The sequence below is a fragment of the Rhagoletis pomonella genome, unplaced genomic scaffold, assembly GCF_013731165.1.
Source record: "Rhagoletis pomonella isolate Grant_MI unplaced genomic scaffold, Rhpom_1.0 Rhpom_scaffold_00006, whole genome shotgun sequence".
NCBI classification, from domain to species: Eukaryota; Metazoa; Arthropoda; class Insecta; order Diptera; family Tephritidae; genus Rhagoletis; species Rhagoletis pomonella.
The window spans coordinates 8,268,511-8,296,432 of NW_023458560.1; the positions used below are offsets into that span (position 1 = coordinate 8,268,511).

A 27,922-nucleotide genomic window follows, 5' to 3' on the forward strand; every position below is an offset into this window, starting at 1 on the left:
GCTTACGCTCTTTAAGCAGGCGCTCACTCTCTGTCCATGCTTGTATATGTGCAAATTTGAAATCGATATCACTGTTGCCAACTTTGTGCCTTTCGCAATAAATTAAGTGCGTTTAGGGAATTAAAACGCGAAATTTTTTTAGTTTAGCGCTTGTTTCGTTCTTTGGTGCCCTTTTCAAGGCAATTTTATAATAAAAACGTGATTCTATGGTGACATTGTATTTATTTTGGTCATTCATTTATTCAATCCAAACGTACAGAAAACTTCATCCGTTGACTGACATATGTCAGTGGATAATATGCTCCCAGATAATCCAAACGCAATATTTTCACACAGTCTCTATCACGGAATTCATAGAATATTCTGCTACAGTAGCGTAGCCAGGATTTGGCTTTGGGGGGGATGAAAAAAATGTCCATCGATAACTTAAATCTGTGACACACAATGGCCTGAGTGCATTGTTTCATATATTTATGTATGTGCCAGTTTTACCGTTATATACTTTGTATCTACTCCTTTATTCCATGGGGTCTTCATGCTTTATTTAAATTTAAAAAATTAAATTACTATACCGTTTTAAAAATCTGAAAATTCACTGCGGGAAATTTTTTTTTTCTCTTTTTGTCTTCGCCTTCTCGTTTTTGCCTTTATAAGTTTTGAAAAAAGGTTTTGAACGCACCATTATATCACATTCCTATGCAAGTTTTGAAAGAATATTTTCGATACTAAATTTTATTAAAACGAAATGTCGAAATCAGCTTCATATAGAAACAGTGTCATCGTTAATTAAGAAAGAGATGTTCTTAAATATCATAACTTTACAATACTCACATATTGACTCGATTTGACTATTTATTTTATTATATTTTAATTTGAATTATTTTTTATCAAATATAGTTTATTCCTTAACAAACATTAAATGAAAATAAGTTTAATCTTTGAACAACATTAAAAAAAAAATCGACAAGCTTTCGTAAAAATTTCGAACTTTCTATTTCAATTTTATCGCTTAATATTTTGCAGTTTTTTAGCTCATTCAATTTTAGTCTAATAAAGTGCAAATTTAAAGCAGCTGTGATTTATAGTTGATGTATGGCATATTTTTGACGATGTCGGTAATTTTCTTCCATATTATCTAAGTATGTTCGACGATTTTTTTAATGAAGAAAATTAGCAACGCCTTCATCAAAAAAAAAATATTAAAAATCAACGATAAGTCGCAGCTATGTATTTTAAACTTGCGCTTTATTTGAATTGATCGGGCTACAAAACTGCATACTAAAAATATGTATTTCTAGGAAATCTAATTAAAAAGCTTTACGAAAGGTTGTTGATTTTTGAAGTAGAATACGTCTTACCTTACGATATGGGAGCTATGCTGAAATGTTGTAGTTGTAATTTTTAGAGCTTCAAGAAAACGCTTATTGCACGAGAACTAATGAAGCGATTTCAAAGAAAAGTGTGGCATTTCACAGAAAAAATTCCAAGCCTAAAGACAGATACATTTATGTAAGTAACCGATTCGGTGTCTGTCCTAGAAACAACGGTAAATATTGCCCTATTTTGGGGTCAATTTTGAGCCTTTAAAGTGCTCCAGCAGCTTATGATTTGCAGATATAACTTTCATTTTCGGGATATAGACTCTTTGGAGCAATAGAAATATCGTGTACAGATTTTATATAAATTCAACAAATATTGAGCATTTCAAGGCAAACAATTTTTTAAAAATTTGCAAATTTTTTTTTATTACCAAAATGCTCGAAACCCGCTCGAATGATTTGGTTTTTATTTTCTTTAATTAAAAATTCAAGAGTTTTCCGTTCGTTTGGTATATGGGAAGTATTGGTTGATATCTTCTAAGTATGTTTATTTGATTCAAATATATGGGCATATATGATTTCCAATACCAAATCACTTCGTCATCGTTTTGCAAACACGTGCATGCGTTGGAAGTGAGGGAAGGAGACAAAAAGTATGTATGTGTGCGTAAGTATACTATGTATACATACTACGGCTTTTAATAAACAGAAGGCGCAATATTTACAACCTAATCGCAGCGTATGTACATACATATGTATATAAATACATATATACGTACATATGTTGATTGCAGTTAATGTGGATTTTTTAGTAATCTATGTATGTATATCTATACATATTATATATGTACATACATATATGTACGCATAATACGCGAAAACATTTTGAAGTGAAACAACAACTGTTTTGTTATCGATATTTTTATTAATCCTGTTAACGATTTTGCTATTGATACTATTATCGCTTTTGTTATCAATTTTTTATCGATTTTGTTATCGATTTGGCTGTCGATTTTGCTATCGATATTATTATCGATTTTGCTATCGATATATTTATCGATTTTGTTGTCGTGTTTGTTATTGATGTTTTTATCGATCTTGTTATCGATTTTGTGATGGGCTTTGTAATCGATGTTGTTATCGACTTTGTAATTGATTTTTTGATAGATATTGTAATCGATTTTGTAATCGATTTAGTTATTGATTTTGTTGTCGACTTTGTTATCTATATTTTTATCGATTTTGTTATCGATTTTGATATCGATATTTTCATCGATTTTTTCGATGTTTTTATCGAATTTGCTATCGATATTGTTATCGCTTTTGTTAACGATACTTTTTTCTTAGTGTGTGCTTTCGTTTTTGACTTGGATATGCTCTTAACCATACGACGTATTCTACGTTCTACGTATCTCCGATACAGCCTGCAGACCAAGACGAAGGCGGTGGACTGTTCCTTTTTTTAATGTTGAGCAAAGATTAAACTTTGGATTTAAACGGGTTTTGTTGAAGTGTAAACTGCATTTTTTAAACAAATAATTAAAATTATATAATTTTAAGATAAATGGCGAATCTAGTTAACTTGTATAAAGTTTTGATAAGCACTTGAAATGTCAAGTTTTAGTACTGAATTCATAGAAGATGTCTCTTTTATCCATTCATAATAACTTAAAAAAATGTGTTTGTTAAGAAGTGTATCTTAAAATATCTGCCTTGACATTTATGTTAAAAGTGTAAAATATGTAAATGTACCTACATAAACTTTCCCATGAATCAAATCATCAAATCATTGGTCTTGAAGGGAATCGATGTATGCATGTACTAAGAAAATATATGAGCAAATTAAAAAGTCGATGCAATTTACAGTCGAAAAGTACAGTTTTTGTATAGATTATAGATTATTTCCCAACACTGTGGGGAACTAAGCAAAATGGCCTAGTGTATTTCGCAAATATTCAAATACATAATCCACCAACCGATAATTTTATATATTCAATCAAAGATAATTTGTTATCAGTCTGAAATAAAAAAATTATAAATCGGAAGGGTAAAATAGTATTGCGTTATTAATTAAAAAAAAAAGTTTTATTTCACTGACGAAGGGGGGATCTATCCTCCCAAATCCGCTCCCCCCTGGCTACGCCACTGTTCTGCTACATAGCTGGGTGTGCGCATTTGTACAAAAGTAAGCAATTGCATGAAAATAAAGCCGCTAGAGAAACCAAGTAAAGTTTTGCAAATTGTTTTACGAATAAAAAACATTTTGCAAATTAAATTAAACTAATCAACTGCGCATAGTTGGAAATATTTACAAGTGACATTGCGTGATTACTTAAAATATTTGAACATACAGCTTTATATGCAAAAATACCATTAAACACAGCAACACAAATTTGGCGTTTTTTGGGGAAAGTTGCGCTATTTTCAGTGTTTTGGTGCTTTTTTAAATAAAAAACTTGGCAATACTGATCACTAGCTGACCTTCGTCGAGTGCTCTTTGCTGGGTTCGGACTCCTAAAATCAAGTTTTCGTAGTAGATTCGAATTTCTTATCTTTATAAAAAACAATTCGTTTCTCCTCGTGTCACTGTATTCTGGGACTAAATAAGGGGCTAAAGCTGCCCTTACAAGGGTCGATTTCTGTAGACTAGCCAAAGCATTTACATTTTACGGTTGAGATGGCATTTCACAGGTCGAATTTGGTTGAACGACAAAAATCTACTAGAAAATCGACCCGTGTAAAGGCGGCTTAATCCAGCGAGCAATTATCATTAAAGTTAAAATGCCTTAGTTAAAATTAATAAAAAGTTATTTCATTCTTTCTTTACCGGGACAATTGTTACATCGGTGGGCAACGACGCAATTACAGAACTTTGGACAGAGCAATCTTTTGCGATCGGGTTCAAATCGGGCGATTGTGAGGGCCTATTCACGAATTCAAGTGTATTTGCAAATTGCTGTAGCTCACCAATGTAACAATCGTGTCGATAAAAACGTAAAATATAAATTTTAGTTTGCTATTAAAAACCCCACCCCGCTTCTGTTTGAAGAGTAAATTTGTGGATGCAACAAAACGGAGCAGATTTTTAGTTGAGCGGAGTAGAGGACTAGGCTTCAAATTATTTCGACAAAACGGAACAAATCTACCCTATCGGAGGAAAGTCCGAACGATGGTATTGTGTATATGAGGAAAATGTACGCTCTTTGTTTGGTGCACAAAGTCAGTATTACCGCCAGCGTTGCCAGGTTGACGTTTTTAACGTCATTTGAACGTTTTTTGTATCCTGTTGACGTTTGGACGTTTTTTGTGTAAAAATTGACGTTTTTTAACTTCCCAGTAATTTTTCTCTGTTACTAAATCATGTAAGTAGAACTGGTTTTGAACTACTTTCTTAATAAATCTTTACAAGCTTTGTGTTTTGCAGCAGCTGCTTCAAAAGATATTTATTCTTTGGAAACAGATGACTTAAATATGACGCAAACCAAGTGTACGCGCATTTTTTTTTTTTGATTCTTGGACAAAGGCTGGTTGTGTAAACACTTGAGGTTTCGAGACTAGTTGTAATGTTTGCAATTGCACATTAAAAGCCAAATCAGGAAGAGCTGATATATTGCAACACGCACGCTCGCAAAAGCATCAAAAAAGCTGTAGCAGCATAAAAATTCAGAAAAAAGTAGGCGACTTTTTTAAGACTTCATTGAAAATGTAATGAACGCAAAAAAGGCTGAAATATTGCTATGCTCCTTCTTAGCAGAACGTAATTTAGCATTTTCGACAACCGACCCCTTAACCAAATGTCTACAAGAAAAAAAAATTAAAAATCAACGCGATTATGTAGCCCCTTTAAACTTGCGCATTATTGCCCTGAAATTTAATGGGCTATCAAACTGCATGGATGGTTCCGTGCGCAGAAGTGGAAAACTTTTGACTGCCATTCACCTGGGAGTGGCCAGAAGCGATTCTTGTGCGTACGGTTCAAATCGCAGCTCACAACGTCCGGATATTTATATCCACGTATCCTCTGGGTAGCAACCAAACACCCGTTTGGGAGCGAGCTAAAGTGAGAAGGCGTAAAACTTCGCGTGCGCTGGGTTTGGGTCCCGCCACGTTAAAACCCCGCCCAATGAAAAGAAGCAAACAGCCTCGGATGAGACCCCCTTTTTCTGATGACGACCACGGCAAACGTATAAAGGACTATGATTTAAGGGTATGCACCTGGAATATCCGGACCCTTAATGGGGAAGGTGCCTCTGCCCGGCTGGTTGATGTCCTCGGGAAGACAAAGGCTGACATCACCGCCATCCAAGAAATGCGATGGACGGGGCAAGGTAAAGTAAGCGTGAAGCCTTGCGACGTCTACTACAGTTGCCACGTAAAGGAGCGCAAATTCGGTGTTGGATTCGTGGTAGGAGAGAGACTCCGTCGCCGAGTACTGGCGTTCACCCCGGTGGACGAACGTCTAGCCACAATCCGCATCAAAGCTAGATTCTTCAACATCTCGCTCATCTGCGCCCATGCCCCGATGGAAGAGAAGGATGAGGCGTCCAAGGATCTCTTCTATGAGCGCTTGGAACGTACATATGAGCGCTGCCCCCGACACGATGTCAAAATCGTGCTTGGCGATTTTAATGCCAAGGTGGGCAAGGAAGGGATCTTTGGCGCCACTGTCGGAAAATTCAGCCTCCACGACGAAACGTCCGATAACGGACTGAGGCTGATCGACTTCGCCGGGGCCCGAAATATGGTAATATGTAGTACTAGGTTCCAGCATAAGAACATCCACCAAGCTACATGGCTGTCTCCAGATCGAAAAACGAGAAACCAAATCGATCATGTTGTGATAGACGGAAGGCATGCTTCAAGCGGTTTGGACGTACGTACACTCCGAGGGCCAAACATCGACTCGGACCACTATCTTGTTGTAGCCAAGATACGCACCCGCCTCTGTGCAGCAAAAAATGTGCGCCCAACAATGCAAGGAAAGCTTAACGTCGAAAAGCTGCAATCACAACAGACGGCCAATTTATTCGCCACTCGACTCACACACCTGCTCTCTGAGAGCACTCTTCAACAATCCGACGTACGCGAGCAGTGGAACCACATTTCCCGATCATTAAGTACCGCCGCCGAAGAAGTAGTTGGATTTCAGCGAGCCCGAAAGAACAACTGGTACGATGAGGAATGTCAAGAAGCCGCAGAGAAAAAAGATGCCGCCTACAGGGCCACGCTGCGATCGGGCGCAACGCGAGCCATGTGGGACCGTTATAGGGAACTGAAGAAGGAAGCGAGACGTATTTGCCGCAATAAGAAGAGAGAGGCCGAAATACGTGAGTGCGAAGAGCTTGAGATGCTGGCCGACAGGAAGAACGCCCGAAAATTCTACCAGAGGGTTAGGCGACTTACGGAAGGTTTCAAGACCGGGGCGAACTCCTGTAAGAACAACAATGGCGACCTAGTGACCGATGTCCAGAATATACTTAAATTGTGGAGGGAACACTTTTATAACCTACTGAATGGTAGCAGCGCTGAAAGTAGTGAGGAAGACGAACCCGAGTCCCCAGTCGATGATGATGGAGTAGCTGTCCCACCGCCTGACTATGACGAGGTACGAATAGCGATTACGCGGCTGAAAAACAACAAAGCTGCTGGAGCTGACGGCCTGCCAGCCGAGCTATTCAAGTACGGCGGCGAGGAGCTGATGAGGTGCATGCATCAGCTCGTATGCAGAATATGGTCAGATGAACGCATGCCCGACGACTGGAATTTAAGTGTGCTCTGCCCAATCCACAAGAATGGCGACCCCGCCATACGCGCCAACTACCGCGGAATTAGCCTTCTAAGCATAGGTTACAAGGTCTTATCGAGCGTATTGTGCGAAAGACTGAAGCCCACCGTCAACGAGCTGATTGGACCTTATCAGTGTGGCTTTAGGCCTGGAAAATCCACCATAGATCAGGTATTCACAATACGCCAAATCTTGGAAAAGACCCGCGAGAATAGGATCGACACACACCATCTATTTGTCGATTTCAAAGCCGCTTTCGACAGCACGAAGAGAAGTTGCCTTTATGCCGCGATGTCTGAATTTGGTATCCCCGCGAAACTAATACGGCTGTGTAAAATGACGTTGAGCAATACCACCAGCTCCGTCAGAATAGGGAAGGACCTCTCCGAGCCGTTTGATACCAAACGAGGTTTCAGACAAGGGGACTCCCTTTCGTGTGATTTCTTTAATCTTATGTTGGAGAAGATAATAAGAGCCGCAGAACTGAACCGCTCAGGCACAATACTTTATAAGAGCGTACTATTGCTGGCGTATGCCGACGACATCGATATTATCGGTAAAAACAAGGGCTACGTCTGTTCTGCCTTCTCGGGATTGGATAGAGAAGCAAAGCGAATGGGTCTGGTGGTGAACGAGGACAAAACGAAGTATCTCCTGTCAGCACACAAACAGTCAGAGCATACGCGTCTTGGCACCCACGTCACTGTTGACAGTTACAAGTTTGAAAAAGTAGACGACTTCGTTTATTTGGGAACCAGCATTAACACCAATAATAATGTCAGCCTTGAAATCCAACGGAGAATCACTCTTGCCAACAAGTGCTACTTTGGGCTGAGTAGGCAATTGAGAAGTAAAGTCCTCTCTCGTCGTACAAAGATCACACTCTATAAGTCACTCATCATGCCTGTGCTGGTGTATGGCGCGGAAGCATGGACAATGAAAGCATCTGATGAGGCGGCTCTTGGAGTTTTCGAGAGAAAGATTCTGCGAAAGATTTACGGACCTTTACGCGTTGGTGATGGCGAATATCGCAGACGATTTAACGATGAGCTGTATGAGCTTTACAACGATATAGACATAGTGCAGCGAATTAAAATTCAGCGGCTCCGCTGGCTTGGCCATGTCGTTCGGATGGACAGAAACGCTCCTGCTCTGAAAATATTCAACGCGGGCCGCGATGCTGGGAACAGAGGAAGAGGAAGGCCTCCTCTGCGTTGGAAAGACCAGGTGGAGAAGGACTTGGCTTCACTTGGCATTTTCAATTGGCGTCAGTTAGCACAGAAGAGAAATGACTGGCGTGCTGTTTTGGACTCGGCCAAAATCGCTTAGGCGGTTACAGCGCCAAATAAGAAGAAGAAGAAGAAGATCAAACTGCATACTCAAAAAAATTCTAAAAAATCTGAATAAAAAGTTGAAAATATAGCTGAAACTTTACATATTGTTTATAATTTTTGCACAAGTTTGAAATGTGTATTTATATTTTGTTTGTTATAAAATGAGCTTGGCTTTTATGGAAAAATAATAAACATTAAATAAACTAACGAAAAACAGCCAAAATAGATCAAAATGTTGATGACTTAATCAGCTGATCACAAGTGTATGTATAAAATAATTTTTATATTAACGATCTCTAACCAGTTTACAATGAATTCTAAGTGTGCTCTGTCGAAATGACATTTTAATATACCTTACGTACATATGTACCTTTGTATACAATGAAAGTTTAATAAGAACAATTTTTTGTACATTCATTTGAAAAAGACATTTTTGGGTAGGAAATGACGTTTTTTCAGACCAAGAGGGACGTTTTCTCATGCAGACGACCTGGCAACACTGATTACCGCTGCCGTACTGCGATGAACATGATGTCGGTGGAGATATAAATAATTTTTTCGCAACTTTTCATACCCTTCCTCCCGTAAACTGTTTTTCCCTTTCTCCAGCCCGCGTTCGCCCTTTCGCTGCTGCGCGGGCAAAAAAGTGCCCATGTCTGCATTAGACTAAATAAATAAATAAATAAATGGATATTTACAACGATCTTTGTAAAATAAGAATATTCCAAATTATTGGAAAATGGGCGCAGCCCCGCCCACTTATGATTACATGTGTATATATCGGTAACCGCTTTACCGAAAACATATCAAATAGCTGAATATTTTTAAAATCGGACAATAACCACCCCAACATCCCATATAACGGTAAATTAAATCTTCGATAAATCTGTAAATATTGAAGCGAATTTATATAAAATTAACATTTGCTTTTGAAAATGGGCGTGGCACCGCCTTCCGTTCTATCAATTTGTACCAAACTTGGTACAATTATTGTACTTGACACACAAAGCCATGACGTTAAAAATATTTGAAATCGGTCCAAAATTACGCCCACTTTTCACATACCGGTGAATTTCCGAAATACGGAAACTTCGATATTTCAACATATTAAGGCGCTATTTTACGCTGTTTACCATGTAACGGAACTTTTCGGAAAGATGTATTTAATACTTGTGCCGAACTCACTTTTTTATTTAAAAACAACTGTTATGTTCATACGTTTAAAAAAAAGTACCACACCTTATGCAATTGCATAAAAATTGTCGAAGTTAAGCAAAATTAATTTTAATTTTAATTAACAAAAATAGGTGCTTATTAAAATTTAAAAAACTATCCAACAGCTGTCTAAAAATATATTGTTATATATCATTTTAAAGGTCTATAAATCCTATTTTCAAATCATGTCCGGTTTTTAAAATCGGATCAAAAATAAGCAGGCTGTTAATAGATAGGTGGAACAAGTACGAACATAACGGTTGTTTTTAAATAAAAAATGGAGGGTTCAGAAACTATACGGAACCTATTTTCATGTTGTACTCGAAGTTAGCTATAACAGACACTAGGTTTTGTTAATTAAGTCAATTTATAAAAATTTAAATTTTTTCCATACCGTAGCCTCTGCAGCTTAGTTTTCACTTTCAAAAAACGCAGCATGAAATGGCCAATGCTAACTGTTGTTATACAGCGTGGCGACGAATAACTGTTACAAGGTTTTGTTGAGAAATAAAAGGGTCCTTCATAGATTTTGCCAAAAAAGTGTTTTATTGTTAATTTTAGACAGATTTTACTTTAGTTGTATTAATTAGGTTTTAAATTTTAATCCTTATTTACATTTGCCAGCAGTGTAAACTTTGCGAGAAAAGTTCATTTGGCACGCAAGCCTTTTTCAGGTGTATTTTTTCTTAGGCTTTGTATAAAAAATGACAAAAAAAAATGAACAGTCCAGCGCCTTTCCCTTGGTCTGCAGGCTGTATCGGACATACAGCCGCTAAATTTAAACGTAGATACGTTGTATGGTTAAGAGCATATCCGAGTCAAAAACGAAAGCACAAACTAAGAAAAAAATATCGATAACGAAAGCGATAATAATATCGATAGCAAATTCGATAAAAACATCTATAAAAAAGATCGATGAAAATATCGATACTAATATCGATAGCAAAATCGATAACAAAATCGATAAAAATTTCGATCACAAAATCGATAACTAAATCGATTTCAAAATCGATTACAAAATCTAGCAAACAATCAATTACAAAATCGATAACAAACTCGATAACAAAATCGATTACAAAGTCAATAACCAAATCGATAACAAGATCGATAAAAACATCAATAACAAAACCGATAACAATATCGATAACAAAATCGATAAAAAATCGATCATAAAACCGATAAAAATATCGATAAGAAAAGCGATAACAATATCGATAGCAAAACCGATAAAAATATCGGTAACAAAACCGATAAAAATATTGATGACAAAATCGATAAAAATATCGACAACAAAATCGATAACAAAATCGATAGCAAAATCGATAATAATGTCGATAGCAAAATTGTTAACACATTTAATAAAAATATCGATAACAAAACCGATAAAAATATCGATGATAAAATCTATAAAAATATCGATAACAAAATCGATAAAAATGTCGATAACAAAATCGATAATAAAATCCATAAAAATATCGAAACATAATCGATAAAACATATCAATAACAAAAGCGATAAAAATATCGACAAGTTCCCAAAATCAATAACATTATCGATAAAAATTTCGATAACAAAATCGATAAAAATATCAACAACAGAACAGACAAAATATCGGTAAGAATCACGAAAATCTCCAAAATCCCGAAGCAGTTACCAGATTGAGTCTCTGTGTCTCTATCTATATCCTTTTCTCTACAACTACCTTTACATATTTTAATCTTTCTTCCTCCATCTTCGTCTATACTTTTATCGGTATCCCCATTCTCATCTTTTCCTTTATATTTATCTTTGTTTTCATTTTTTTGTTTATCATATTCTTCATATACATATTTGCCCTTATATAAGTAAAGTGATTAATTTAACTTTGTCTTAATTTTTTCCTTTATCTTTACCCAATTTGTTTTTATATTTACCTTTGCCTTTATACTTTTCTTTATCTATGTACGTACTCACCTTTATTTTTATACTTGGATTGGTCTTTTTCTAAGTGTTGTTTCACTCCAAAAAGTTTTCGCGTATTATGCATACATGTGTTCATACATATATGTACGTACATATGTAATATGTATAGACATACATAGATTACTAAAAAATCCACATTAACTGCAATCAACTTATTTATGTACGAAGTGCTTTGGTATGGGAAAACATTTATGCCCATATATTTGAATCAAATAAACATACTTAGAAGATATCAACCAATACTTTCCATATTCCAAACGAAAGGAAAACTCTTGAATTTTTGATTAAAGAAAACAAAAACCAAATCATTTGAGCGGTTTTTGAGCATTTTGGCAATAAAAAAAATTGCAAATTTTTTCAACAATTTTTTGCCTTAAAATGCTCAATGTTTGTTGAATTCATATAAAATCTGTACACGATAATATTTCTATTGCTCCAAAGAATCTATATCCCGAAAATGAAAGTTATATCTGCTAATCATAAGCTGCTGGAGCACTTTAAAGGCTCAAAATTGACCCCAAAATAGGGCAATATTTACCGTTGTTTCTAGGACAGACCCCGATTCGGTTACTTACAGAAATATATCTGTCGATAGGCTTGGAGTTTTATCTTTGAAATGTCACACTTTTCTTTGAAATCGCTTCATTAGTTCTCGTGCAATAAGTGTTTTCGTGAAGCTCTAAAAATTACAACTACAACATTTCATCATAGCCTCCATATCGTAAGGTAAGACGTATTCTACGTCAAAAGAAAAACTATATAGGGTTGGTCGAATGAATGGCCGTCCTAGTCACCAGTTCCGAGTCTTTTCGATTTTTGGGTACAAGGCCTTATGTTGAACAGAAAGGGGAGTATAAGGGACACAAAATTGAGAAAATTAGCCTATGGTTACAGAAGATATGGAATAAATTAATTGACGAAGACCTGCGTGCCAAATGAACTTTTCTTTCAAAGTTTACACTGCTGGGAAATGTAAATAGGGATTAAAATTTAAAAACTAATTAGTACAACTAAAGTAAAATCTGTGGAAAATTAACAATAAAATACCTTTTTCGCAAAATCTTTAAAGGCGCCTTTTATTTTCTCAAAAAAACCTGGGTAACTTATTCGTCGCCACGCTGTAAATAAACGATATCGTCAGTTATTTTTTTGATTTCAATAAATAATTACACCCCGATACTGGCAGAAAATTCGCCAACTTAGCTTAAGTAGTAACAATTCGAGGTAGGAGTACAAGACTGGCATTATTTTAAATGCCAAAGCGTTCATTTTCAATGAGTATGAATGTGCATGCATGCACGGTAGTGAGTTCTATGTATTTGCCCGTATAAAGACTCTCTTATAGCTAACGAAGCAGCGCTTGGCAACAGAATGGTGAACCAGTAATAAAGCAAATGAGTTTTGCGTGCTGATGGCGCGGTGACTGTCACCAGTATAATGCGATTGGGCAAGTTTCCCTGTGAAAGGGGGCCCGGCAATTGAAATCAGCTGTCTCTCAAGCTACCTTCGCCTCGTTTATGTTCTATTCTCTTCGTTCTACTTTCGTTGCATTTGTGTATATTCTAAAAACCTAATCTTGCACTTTAAATAAAATCAGCAAAGTTCGACGTGCACAGAACAACGTTCAACAAGTTTGCATGAGTAATGTACCCCCTCATTGTCAAATTGTGATTGATGTAAATTGAGACATATGTAGTAGGTATATACATTAATATTTCATACGACTCTTCCGCATTTTCTTTTTTTCTTGGAGATTTATTTTTCGTAATATATTGCACCATTTAACTATAGTAAATGGTTTGCTTTCTAGCCTCTCAAACGGTTTATTCAATATCTACATATATTTCTTACCAAGCGGCCTATTTTTCTATGCATACTGTCAGTCTCATACACGATTCCAAGATTACATTCTTGGTCTATATATCTTCTTCCTCGTCTACATATATATACATTTATTTTAACTACATATGTAGTTAGCTACATACAATGAATGCAAATCGAATGGCTTAATTACATACAATGGTGGAAAAATTAATAGGGACAGGGCATTTTAACAAATTTTTGCCAACTTTGCTTTTAATTATTTAATACTTCTTATTTTTTCATAAAAGTATAGCTCATTATCTAACATAAACCATATACAAGATCATGGGCGTTGTTGTTGTTGTTGTAGCAGCATACAAGTTCCCCATAGGGTTTTTGGGGAGTGTTGTTGTTGTTGTAGCGGCACTACTAAGCCCCGCCTGTTTCGGGTCAACTTTTAATCATTATCGTCAAGCTCAACTAACGGTAGGCCCAGGAAACGAGCTGTTTCGATGGGGTCGGACCAAAGGGAGAGGGGTGTTAGTTGAGTCGGATTGAGCTGGCATGTGAAGAGGTGGTTGGTGTCGTGGGGGGAGTCTCCACATGCCGGGCACTCATTTGGGATGTTTGGGTCGAGTCTGGACAGGTAGCTGTTTAGGCGGCTACAATATCCAGACCGTAACTGAGCCAGGGTAACGCGGGTCTCTCTAGGTAACTGAAGCTCCGTCTCTTCCACAGGTGGTGATTGGGCTCCGATAACGACATTCCTAGGCCGGGAGTCGCGGTAGGTGGAGACAGACTCCCTATGAATGTCGTTGATCGCTCGTCTGTACGTCATTGGGTCCAGTGGTTGGTCTGTGTGGGTCTGGACTGCGTCCTTGTACATGAATAGGTGCCCCCTGACGTGCCTGGGCGGAGGCTCCTCCTCCAGCAGTGGTCTGTTGGGGTGTTCACTTCTGTGACACCCCACTAGAAACTGCTTACAGAGCATCTTGTTGTGTTCCCTTACGGGGAGCACTTGGGCCTCACTGTGTAGGTGATGCTCAGGCGTCATCAGAAGGCACCCAGTCGCTGTCCGGAGTGCGCGTTCTGACAAGTCTGTAGCTTCATCCACTGCGTCCAACTAGTCCCCGGCGACCAAACTGGCGCAGCATAATTTAGATCCGGCCGGCCAATTGCCTGGTATGTTGCCAGCAACGTTTCTTTGTCTTTGCCCCAAGTGCTGCCGGCGAGCGACTTGAGGACCTTGTTGCGGCTCTGTACTTTGTTGACAACTGCGGTTGTGTGCGCGGAGAAAGGGAGCGGGCTATCAAAGGTAACCCCTAAAATTTTCGGGTTGTTCACCGTCGGTATGGGTGTGCCGTCGACGTGAATGCCTAATTCAAGCCTGACCTCCTTCGTCCAGGTGGTGAAGAGGGTCGCCGTTGACTTCGTTGGGGAGAGGGTTAGGCTCCTTGCAGTGAAGAAGCGAGAAAGGCTGGAGAGATAGCCGTTTACTTGAGTTTTTGGGGAGTGTCGCTACCGTCGCTGGCTGCAAACTATATGCCACTAAACCTTAAAAAATGTAAAGTTATGTGTTTCTCTCGAAGAGCTATTCAACCAGCTGTTTACTCAATATCAAATTATAATCTGGAGCAGGTATCAAATTTTGTCGATCTTGGTATCATAATGGATTCCAAACTCAATTTCAACCTTCTTATTAATGTTACAGTAAATAAAGTCAAAGGCGTTTTTGCATTTGTAAAGCGATGGTCAAAAGAGTTCAAAGATCCCTATGTTAAAAAGGCTCTTTTTACCACTTTAGTTAGACCTATACTAGAATACGGATCTATTGTTCGGAATCCTCTCTACCAAGTTCATTCTGAAAGGATTGAATCAATTCAAAAACAATTCTTGCTCGGGTCACTATAACCTATAGCTCCCGTACTACTGATTGTTCAGATATACGATTTTTCGTTATAACTCCTCCATTTAAGTAGCTAGTAACATGCAATTTTGAGCTGTTGTCACTCATTATCGAAAGAATACTTTCAGAGAAAATGGAAAAGATCGGGTCTCTATAACCTACAGCGTCCATACAACTGATTGTTCAGATATGAGATTTTTTGCCATAACTTCTCCATTTATGCAGCTAGGAACATGCAAATTCTCACCGTTTTCACTCATTATTAGCAGAATATTTACAGTGAAAATGACAAAGATCGGGTCACTTTTACATAAGGCTCCCTTACAACTGATTGTTCAGATATGAGATTCTTTGTTATAACTTCTAAATATATGCAGCTAGAAACATGATATTTCGCACTATTTTCACTCATTATCAACAGATAGTTTACAGTAAACTTAACAAAGAACGGGTCACTGTAACTTATATATTGCCTCCATATAACTGATTGTTCAGATATGGGGTTTTAATGTAAAACTAATTTATTTGGACAGCTAAAACCGATAATTTCGTAAGCTATTGTATAAATAATAATACAAAGTCTACTGAGAAAATTGTCAAAATCTATGCTGTATAAGCCTTATCTCGTATACCACTGATTGTTCCTATACCAGTTTTTGCGATATATCTCCTTTATGTAGGAAGCTAAACCCATTAAATTGTGTTACCGGTTTACATACCGATCACACAGCAGTGAACTTTGATTGGTGCTATATAAGGTATATCTTCCATACCTCTGATTGTTTAGATTTTTTTTTATATATGTAACTCCTCTATCCATGTGTGCTGTGAATATATAAATTTTTTCAAATGCAGTAATCTGTAAAAGTAAGGTTTTCAGATGTTCATGAAAGGGATGAAGCCTTCGGCATAGCCGAAGACAGCGCTGCTCCTACTTGCTTATATTGATAAAGAAAAGGATAAAAGCAAAGGTAGAAATAAAAACAAAAACAAAGATGCGTAAAGACAAATGCAAAAATGAAGATCATGGCAAATTTAAACGTTTTACTTATATAAAAGCAAAGGTGAAGGGGAATATGTAGATGAAGAAAATGGTAAACATAAAGGTTAAAATAGGAATAAATATTAAGAAAAAGACGAGGATGAGGATACCGATAAAAGTAAAAAAAATGGTATAGAAAGAGACACAGAGACTCAACCTGGGAACCATTTCGGGATTCTGGGGACTTATCGATATAATAATCGATATTTTATAGATTTTATTATCGATTTTTTTATTGATTTTGATATCGATTTTTTTATGGATTTTGGTATAAAGTTTATATTATTTATTTATATTTTGAGATTATTTCCGGACTTATTCGGGATTTACGAGACTTCTTCCTAAAATCCCAAAAAGTCTAGAAAATCCCGAAGATTCTGAAAATTCCAAAGTCTTCTCGAAAATCCCGAAATAGTACAAAAATCCCGAAATGACCTAAAAATGATGAAGAAATCAGGAAGGAATTAAAATCGCGCAACCCTGCCACCGCATGACCGGACGTTTCTTCTCTCTCTCTCTCTCTCTCTCTCTCTACCAACAGCAAATTTGCTATGTTTCTACGCAATTCTACGGTACCAAGGCGTACACGTTACTGTGTAACTGCGCTCTAACACTTATTTTTTCTTTTCCAATTGAAAATCTTTGCATTGTTTTGGAAATTTTTATTTTTCTTTGAAAGTAAGTGTCCGAATGAAAAATTTTTTTTGGGTGCAGATTTAAAAAACATTAAACTATAAATGAAATTAATTGCATTACAAATATATTTTTTTTTTGTTTTTCAATAATTTTTTTATGAAAAATTGAACTCTTAAGCAATTTCTGCGCCTCGTGGACGAAAATGTTTAACAACTTCTGTAATAAACATTTCTTCATTTATCTATGAAAAAAAAATTGTGCATTTCGATGTAGTTTGGTCGGAATGAATTTTTATTTGCCATCGTGCGGGCTAGGGATTATAACCCGTACTAAGTAGAAGTAATTTATATTAGAAAAAAACGAAATTATCCATATGAACTCTTTCGTTTGAAAACCGAAATAATGCATACAAAAAAAATCGAACTAACGCATGCATGCACAATTTCGGTTGAAACCCGAAATAATGCATATGACAAAAGCACACATGCACAGTTTCGGTTTAAACCGAAATAATGTCTAAATGCACAGTTTCCATATGGGCATTTCCCAATAAAGGTAAACGGAAAATGCAAGTAAATGAATTTAAACGGCTTTATAACTTTAAATTTCGTATTCTGATGGCGAAAAGAGGTCTTGAAAACGCGAAAGGGTGGAGAGAAGAACTGAAAAAATTAAAAAAATATTAAATTTAGTATGTGTTACTAGTAAAAATATTGTATTTGGGAAAATTTGTCGCGTCCGTTATGCCCTCCTTTTCATCGATTTTTCCGACGTCAGTGTTCCATGCGCACCTAATTTTTTGGTCAACCAAATGGCGGTATAAAGCAACGGTGGGCAAACGCGGCTCTTTGAGCCAAATGCGGCTCTTTGCTTAGCAAAGTACGGCTCTTTTTACTTTCTCTTTGCTTGGAACATCTTGGCCCTTTTTACTTTTTAAAATACATAATTCTTTGCTGGACATTCTTTTCCATTGTGGTGTTTTTTATTTTATTCTTTTTATACACATACGCAAATTGAGATCGGAACCTTACCCGCAATTGAAAGTTGGCTTTCTGACTTAATGTTCTTTACCGATATGATGGAACATTTGCCAAACTTGAATTCGTCTCTACAAGGGGAATAATAAAATTATAGTTTAAAAAACTAAAACCTCGCTTTTATAATTTCCATTAGTACTGCCATCAGGTATGTAACTTAGAAATCGCTGCATCTTTTAGGCGCATCAATATTACATAGTTACATCCCGAGCTAATAAAAGGGAGGTAAAAAAATGTTTTTGATTTGTCGCAAATTATTTTAAGTTTTGAAAGTAACCTACGTATTTTTATTAATGATCTCTAAAAAAGAATATTTCATCATTTTCCATGGATAGAAAAAAATATTGCACGTGATTTAAAAGCAGATTTTGAAAAAAGATTTGCCGATTTGAAATTATTTAAATGTACATTTGCATACTTCATAAACCTTTTTTATGTAACATAATTGAGCATGAATTTACAATACCCGAAATACTCCTTTTTAAGAAAAGCGAAGAAGAGTTGGAGTTTTTGGAATTAAAAGATAAGGCACTGGAAATGCAACATAAAACTTTTCCATTGCTGGAATTCCGACAACAAGTAGGTACCAGATTTAAAATATCGGCTGTTGAAGACAGCTGTGTACCGTATATTTTCAATTTTTGGTACAACGTATAACTGTGAGTCTTTGTACTCTACAATGAAATTTGTAAAGTCAAAATACCGTTCACAATTAGTTGCATTCGCGTACCTAATAATTATTGAAAGTTATAAAAACCATCAGATTTTTGTGTTCGCAAAGTATGGGGAAATTGAGAGAGCAAACTGACATTTAATTCCGAGGGAAAGCTGCTAGTTTATGCTGGAAAAATTTTTACCAACAGCAATTTACCAACAAGAAAACAGCTGATCAAAAGCAGCTGGTTGGAATTTACGCCAATCCCTAAATTGAATTTGATGGTTTGGAAGTTAAAATAGTAAAATGCGACTAATTAAACTTGTAAGAAGTAAGTAATTATTCCTTTAGTCAGTGAACTGTGTCAGGATAAGACTTCGGGATTTCTTTTCTTATGTTTTCAATTTTTCACTTTTGAATGTAAACAAAATTTCTATCAGCTGTTGCAAGTTTCTGCAAATTTTCTGTGCGCGTACTATTTTGGATATTTTTCTCTTGTGAGAGACCAGATGACATTTCGCCGGAATTTTGCTGTTGGGCATTTTTTACTAGAAATTTTAAAAGAACGTACCTATTGACTAACCAACATTTAGCAGAACTGTTACGAACGGCTTTAACTGACGTAAGCCAGATTTTAAAAATTTGGCCAAAGAGATCTTTTGAATTTTCTTTAATATCTATCTTACGGACATTAGAATAATAATAAAATTATCTAATGTTTTTCATTTCTAATAATACTTTTATTTAAAAAAAAATTGTTGTTTTTGCTGTTTTTTTGTGGCTCTTTGTAGCATTTAGAATTTACATGTGGCTCTTTTCGGCCTCGGCCTTGCCCACCCCTGGTATAAAAGCTACAAACCGGCAAATTTTTTTACAAGTGACTTCAGTTTATTTAATTCTGAAGTCGTACGAATATCGCGTCCGCAACGCAGGATATGCCCATATGCGCAATTTCGGTGCCCCAATTTTAGTAGAATAAAGTGTAAGTTTTAAGTTGCTAAAAAATCGCGTTAATTTTTGCCAATTTTGTCACGTATTTTCTCCCATACAAAATATGTTCGACTTTTTTTATGAAAAAAAGTGCGTAATACATTCAGCAAAAAAAAATTTTAAAATTATTACTATTTTTTAGGAACTTCAAACTTGCACTTTATTATGCTAAAATTTAATGGGCTATAAAACTGCGTCCACCAAAAAAATAAAAAAAAAAAAATCTGGTTAAAAAGTTTAAAATTTAGATGCTATTTTGCTACATTTTTATAATTTTTGCACAAAGTTTGAGATATGATATGGATATGGTTTTTGTTAGATAATGAGCAATACTTTTATAAAAAAAATTAGAAAATAAGAAGTATTAAATAAAAAAATTAAATAAGGCAAAATTTGTTAAAATGTCGTATGCCTATTAAATTTTCCATATACATATATATGTACATATTGCACACGAGCTATTTTGCTGAATTTTTATAATTTTTGCACAAAGTTTGAGATATGAATTTATATGGATTTTGTTAGATAATGAGCAATACTTTTATAAAAAATAAGAAGTATTAAAACAAAAGAAAAATAGGCAAAATTTGTTAAAATGTCGTGTCCTTATTAATTTTTCCATATATATATATGTATGTACAAATGGCACACGATCTTCAAAAGTGGCACAACTCAAAATTAGGCATTTTTAAAATTGTTTTATGAATTTCTTATCATAATTTTTTTTTTTACGTTCACCCTACCGCAATACAATAATTATTTTCAGACATCTGCCTATTGGCTGACCGCTGTCTGGTTAGTTGTAATCGGGCAAGTGAGAAAGTTACTAGCCCCTCAAGACTTCTCTACATTTGCATATGTATGCATATACATATGTATATACATACATCCATACCCTGCAGCAAAATTTAGAGACAGTCTGACAAAGCGCTAGTTCCGAACTACATATCTCAGAACTATCTTTGAAGTAGTGCAAAAGGAATGCAGAGCGGGACAGTTGAAACTTGCGGTGTATATGTGCAAATGCTCACTACTCGTACTCCGACTCAACCATCGTTGGTCGCGGTTTCAAATCGCGGTGGAGGCAGTTTTCAAATTTAATGAATTTAAATTGTTGCGTGCAGCTTACAATATTTTTATTTTTTATTAATAAAATATGTAACAAAAACGGAATTTATAAAAGAAACGAAAAAAAACGAAAAAAAATTTCCAAAAATCGTATCGCAAAAACGTTTTCTTATAAAAACAAACTCTCCAAAATGGAGCCGGTTAAAAACTGGTTGCAAAGTAAAGCACTGGGCGACAATTGCCACCGCCAATGACATCGCCGTGTAAAACTGGACAGTTGAAAGCATTGTTTGGTTATTGAGCTAGAACTGGTACTGTCGGCAAAAGGTTTAGTTCTACGCTAGTTCTAGGCTAGTCAGATTTTCTGCAGGGTATGTATGCACACATCTTAATCTAGAAATGATAAAGATATTACACAGATAATAATAACGGCAAGCAATAACTTACAAATAATATATTGAAATAATTTTTTTCGAAAGCATTGCCCCATCATTTATATTAAACAAAAGACACTTTTGTAATGAAATACGCAATATGTATATATGTATTGAGTGTTTTTTTCTTAAATAAATAATATAAAAAAAAAACTTTTTAATATACAACGCTTTTATAAATGGACTAAAAAGTAGAAAATAATTTTTCTCAGTCCCATAGAATTTGTTTTGATAACTTTTGATTTTGAAATTTTAGCAAAAGTCGTTATAACCAATTTATGAGATTCAAAATGAAAAGCAATTGAATTTGACATAATGGCAAGTAATTTTTAGCAAAAAAACCGACTTAAAAAAAAAATATATATGTATATATATATATTTAATAATCCAATGATCGGATCTAAACCAGATTAGTATGGGACCACCTCTGAGACACTACCTTTCCGATGCAAAAAAAAATCGGTTGACGCGATCCAAAGTTATGCGGTAACATACATAAGTACATAAAAAAAAATAATATTCCGACGAACTGATAACCTCCTCCTTTTTTGGAAGTGGGTTAAAAATAAACCGTAAGCGATCTGGTCGGGGTTGTTGTAGCCACTAAAACAACAACTGGACCTTAATTTTTTACATGTATTAAATTTTTTCAGTTTCCTTGGACGAGTGTTATGAACGAACTCCATTGTAAATGTTTTACCTCATAAATTCGTCAATAAGTAGCATTGAAAATAATTTAAAGCTATACTGCCTATTTTATATGCTACAAAAGTTTTATCATATGCATTATTATACTTACTCTGTTGTTCGTTCTTTTTCTACGCTTAACTCTTGCAATTCTGGTTTCGCTGCGTTAATTTGTCGTTCAAGCCGTTTGTAGTCTTCCTTCTTATCTTCTACATATCGGTTTAATTTCCCCATTTCTGTACACAAAGAATGAAGCTTCATTTTCAATAACGCAGCGTTTGCCTGTAACTTTTCGAGATCCTGCTGGCGAAGTGCAGACGATCCATTCCCTCCACTTGTGCCGCCATTAGCATTTGTTATTGTACCAGCTCCGCCGACCTGCGGCTGGGCTGCAGTACATATGTATGATTCTAAAAGTTTAATTTGATTTTTAAACATTTTTTCCGCCTTAAGGAAAACTTCTTGATCTTGTTTCTTTTCGTTTAACTCCGCTTCAACATTTTTGAATACTTTCATCTTTTGATCTAATAGATACTGCTGTTTGTTAAGCATATGATGCAGACTAAGAAACTTGTCGGCAAGAAAGCGCAGATCACTGTGGTCATCTTCCTCCGCTGGTTTTACAATTGGATTGCTTAACGTTATGTCCAGAGTTTTGTTATATAGTTTCAAGGAATTTACTCTGTAGTAGTTGATTAACTCAACTACTGAATTAAACTTGCAATCCGTGAAACCATACTTTCCATTCAGATGGCAAATCTTTATCAACTTTTCCGTTCCATCTTTAATTAGAGTTAGTGTATATTCGCCATTTTTATTCAAGGCATCACGTACAAGGAAACTGCCATCTAGCTCGCCAGACAAGATGTTCTTAACTTCCTCACGTGAAATTTCTCCCCAATACCATTCTGCTTTGTTGAGCTCATCGGCGTTGTGGTCATATTGTTGTTGCCCCGCACCAGGTGGTTGGGGCCGCATTGTAGAGTAATGTAACGGAGAAGGATACACTGTAATATGGTTATTTAGAACATAATTGTTGCGTATTTAATTCGAAATAAACAAAACTAGGTGGTATACATAAGTATTTGAAGAAAAGGTTATTCAATTTACCAATAATACTTACTTCTTCTTCCGTTTGTGGTATATCGCAGGAAAATCACAGAAAAAGCTAAATTTTCTCTTCTGACGTCAAATTTTCGTTATTAGTTGGTTTGCAGTATACTATTTGTGTTTCAAATTTTATATCTAGTACCAGGACGACATCTTCCAATATAGACGTCGTCGTTCGTTTCTAATACAGATGAAGGAAGAGCGTCACTGAAGAGGAGGATAGCGCTAATCAACTATGTTTACTGCTGTTGATACCTCGGCAGCAGCTTTAGCTCTTCCGCAGCATACACAGCACACGAACACATACACCAGAAACGAGATTTTCTTCTTATTGTTAGCCGCACACGTTTATTTTAACAGCATGCTATTCCGATTTTCACATTTTTCCTTCAAAGCTAGCCATTTTAAAGACAATTTGCTCGAATTCACTTCGTAAAATGTCACACAATGCAATGTAAACACAAAAGCAATTTTTCTCCAAATCTAAATAGGAATATCGACAGAATAAAGGCTCTGTTATGCATACTTGGCATTGCATGCACTGCTATACCATTTTTACGTAGAAATCAAAAACCTACAGACTTTTACGTATGTAATACTGTGCGTTGGGTAACCGCTTACACGCGAAGCTCATTTAACAGATTCCTTATGTGACAACTCTCAAGCAATGCCAAGTATGCATAACGGAGCCTTAAGAAATCTAACCAAAAACGTCGAGCCTGTCACAAAAGCAAAAGTAGCGTACACATTCTCTGCCGACAGCAACGAATTAACCCAACTCGCTGGTGTAAAGTCTCCCAGTGATGGAAAACGCAAGTTTCCATAAACTGAAAGCTCAGGTAGAGCTCAGTACGGCGCATATACATTAGGCAATGCCGGCAAGACACTAAAGAACTACGTATTAGTTGTCAAATACTACGGTTATACGTAAGCTATTTGCAAATACCTAACTCACTGTTTATTCGATGGTGAAAAATTCTTTTTTAACATTGCCTGATTATAAAAAGGCAATGATATGACCATCGAAACAGAAAACAAAGTTAAAAATGGCGGCGTCTTGCGTTTATTTGCAAATAGTACCTCGAATCAATACTTATTTGCGTGATTTAGTTATTTGCGAATAACGAATAATAGCAAGAATTTGTAGCTCTCCCGTGTTGTTACGCTCTCGATTCAGTGCTCTCTTGCAAATTTGTTGGCTTATAATACACTTTTCCAGTAAAAATTTGCAGGTTCCAGTACAAATTAGTACTGACTATTGGTTACTATACAAACCTCATAATGTTCGATAACGAAACTGTTTTTCGTATCGATACTGAAGTGCGTTGCCTGTATATGTACGTACATGCTAGCATGATTCCTGTGAGGTACAAGTGCTTGATTGTATCAAATTGTTCGAATCGATACAAAAATATGTTGCGTGTATACATATGTATATATGTATGTGCATGTATGCATATGGACGAACGATCATTTCCTTATGCTGCAAGATTTCTTGCGATGATTCTTGTGAGGTACAAGTGCTTGTATCAAAAGTAAAGCTGAAATTAGTCAAGAACGCAGAACGTATACTTAAACACAGTCTGTATACGCAGAATTTTGTCGATTACTGGAGCCCTCAGTGTTGCTTACTGCAGTGTTGCCACTCATCATTGCCTTTTCATAAACTTACCTTTTCAACTACAATTTTTCGTGCTATAATAGATCCTAGCTAGATAAAAACTACTTAGTTTTCAACAAAAAACTTTATTCAATAGTAAATTTCAAATATTTTAAACGTATTTTGAATAGGAAATTATACCTTTTTTACCATTTGCGAAACCGACGAAGTGGCAACCATCTATAGATGGAAGAAATCAGCTGACACGGAAAATCTAAATTCCGCAGATTTCTGCGCTACGGCCACAACTACAAAAAAATTCTGCGGTGTTGAGTTTTCATTTACATGGCGCTCTGGTAAGACAGATCGTTTCAGCTGACTCGGGTTTACGTACCGGTAGGTTTACGTTCTTGACTAATTTCAGCTTAAAGAGTAAAGTAACGATACGAAAGATACGGGTGTTGATTAGAATAGTAACGAATACAAGCGGGTATCCGAATTTTCATTACTTTTACAGCTCTATAGCGTACACTGTGTACACTGCGTACGGTACACAATGGCTGCGTTTCTTTATACATTCCGGATAATCCCATTTCACAGCCGGAATAAACAGAATGCTTTTGAAATATACGTTAACATATCATCAGGAACGTTCTAAAGAATAAGTAAACAAAAAAGTTTATTCCAAACGTTCAGAATGAATAAAGAAATTCAGCCAATCTTTGACGACAGCAACGAATTAACCCAACTCGCTGGTGTAAAGTCTTCCAGTGATGGAAAACGCAAGTTTCCATAAACTGAAAGCTCAGGTAGAGCTCAGTTACGGCGCATTTACATTAGACAATGCCGGCAAGACAATAAAGAAATAGATATGTATTAGTTGTCAAAAAAGCTGATAATTAACTCCGCAACGCAGGCGTCCTGACAATAGTCATGTCAATGGCATGGCATTTCGCTTAAGCTATTTAAGCTAAAAACTAAAAAATAATAAAGAAGAGACAAATTTATGTACACATCAGCGTCTCTTGTGTTATTTTAGTTCTTTTGTTGTGAATTTCTCTTTTTTCTCGCACAAGACGTCAAAATTATTGTCTGCATACGTCAAATCATTGTCCGATTTACTGTCTTGAAAATAATCAAGACAGTGATTGAGGCAATTGCAAAAGTATGCAGGAAAAAGTGTACATCACAGCAAACACAGTCTCTAACGTTAGAGAAATTTGGATTTCTACATTAGATAACTAGGGTACTTCTCTAATCGTTCTCGAGTCGATGACGAAGTTAGATAATTATATTAGAATTCGATTCGAGAACGATTAGAGCAACAACGCAAATTCAAATAAATGTAAAGAAGCAATATTCCAAATGAATTACTCATAAATTATTTTTAAGTTCAGATAATTCATTATTTAATTGTGAATACATTTAATACAAATTATACAAACAAAGCAAGGCAAAACAGCAGTTTGAAATTCACACTCGAATCCCATTAGAGATCAACATTGGAATACGATTAGAGAATCAATATTTTCTCGAGTCGAGAACTATGCCCCATTTTTGTTGAGATCGGTATGATTCTCGATAGTTTTTCGAGTCGTTCTCTAACGTTTGAGATTGGAGAATGTGGCTAGTCCTCCAATCATTCTCCAACCGATAACTAACCTCAATGTTTGCCGGGATGTGTTGCTATTGTCAAGACAGTTTGCGTGTTCACAGTTCGTTCGAAATTTTGTCTCAAAATGTAGACGGCGGGGCCCCCCAAACGCCCCCACTGGAAAGGGGACAGTCCCCGCTTTCTAAAAAGGCATACTCTCCCCTTGGGCTCCTCCCACAGTCCCTTAGGGAACCGTTTGAAAGAGGGGGAAAAACGGAATTTTCTTAGGCAAACTGAGCAGTTTGAAGTGGAATATGATCCAATTAACAGAAACCGTGGGATTTTTTAATAAAAGAAATTATGCCAAATTAGATATCGGGTGATTTTGAATAAAGAATAAAAAAGTTAATTGAAAATAGAAAAAAAACGAGTTTTTATAAAAAATTTTTTTTTTTTTTAACAAATGTATTTTTGCGTAGAATTCCTTTCTGCGTAGGCGGCCTTCGGTCGCACTTAGGGATTATAACCCTCAGGCAGTAGAATTCTCCTTTCTGTGTTGCCAAAGAAGGGGGGCTGAACACCTCTTGCAGAGAATACCTTTCGGCGTAGGCCGCCTTCGGCCGCACTTAGGGATTATAACCCTCAGGCAGTAGAGTTCTCCTTTCTGTTTTGCGAAGAAAAGGAGCTGAACACCTTTTGCAGAGAACACCTTTGTATATTTTTAGTGCTTACTATTTTCTTTTGTCTCTCATTCTTTTGCATATTTTGGAGTTTGACAGCTGAACTCCGCCATTTAATTTGCAAGTTATAACTAATCGAGTAAAGTGTAAAGTGAAGGGGAATACAAAAATGTATTGGTGAAGTGGCTGCTTTAAGGAGAATAGGAGTGATAAATGTACGCTAATTTCCGAATTTTACAAAAAAGGGCATATTTCAAACCCAATTTGTAAATAAATTAGTGACCAAAATTTACATAAGTGAGTGTTAAAATAATTCGTACACCCTTGATTACAAGTGTGTGGATTTTTTTTTTTTTTTGGATCGGGCCACCCCTTTGGACGGAATAGCCCGAAATAGTTGTGAGCGCTACTAAACCCCACCCGATATGTTTGCTTTCATCAGCTATTGTCCCTAATAAACTAAAAAAAATTTATTGGTATTGCCATAATGCAAGCCTGCTGCGAGGTCGCAAAATGTAAACGCGTAAAAAACATACCTTTGAGTGCGACAGCGTCGTTTTCTAATTTTGTATGGATTTACACCACAAATTTTACAGTTAGAAAACGTCTTAAAATGTAGATTTCTACATATTAAGACACTATTTGGAACGAGCTGTGAATACCCCAAGTATCGTCCGGTGCAAGCCCTGGTTAGTATAGAATTAACTTAATTTAACAGAAGCCGTAATATTAGGCCTATTTTCTTACTGGATGGCGCTTTCGTACGCACAAATTTCCAAGAAAGGTCGGTGTTACAGTGGCCACATACGATGAACATGTGAGCGAGCATGCTCGCCAACATACTCGCCGTCCTTTGCCACAGACGGTGAGAGGCTCATATGTGATTTTGTCGTGATAGCCTAAAGATGGATAGCAAAGACGCGGATGATGCAATTGAAATGCTTATGACTTAGGTTTTTTTTTTTTATGTTTGTATGTGTTACTTAAATTTATTTACATTTTACTTCTATATATCGTCACTAGATACGAATAAAAGCGCAGGCTCAAAAGTTGCTCGCGAAAAAA

General features: G+C 36.1%; 1 protein-coding gene across 1 annotated transcript in view; it reads right to left on the reverse strand.

The window, feature by feature from the left end:
- The window catches only part of LOC118740373 (phosphatidylinositol 3-kinase regulatory subunit gamma), a 38,265-nt gene extending 14,780 nt beyond the window's left edge, over nt 1–23,485 (reverse strand). Inside the window, exons 1-2 of the mRNA XM_036471872.1 lie at nt 22,997–23,485; nt 21,986–22,880 (exon numbers count right to left, since the gene is read on the reverse strand). Coding sequence (XP_036327765.1) covers nt 21,986–22,880; nt 22,997 — 896 coding nt within the window. The 5' untranslated portion in view covers nt 22,998–23,485. The remainder of the gene's footprint in view (nt 1–21,985; nt 22,881–22,996) is intronic.
- Between the last annotated feature and the right edge of the window lie 4,437 nt (nt 23,486–27,922).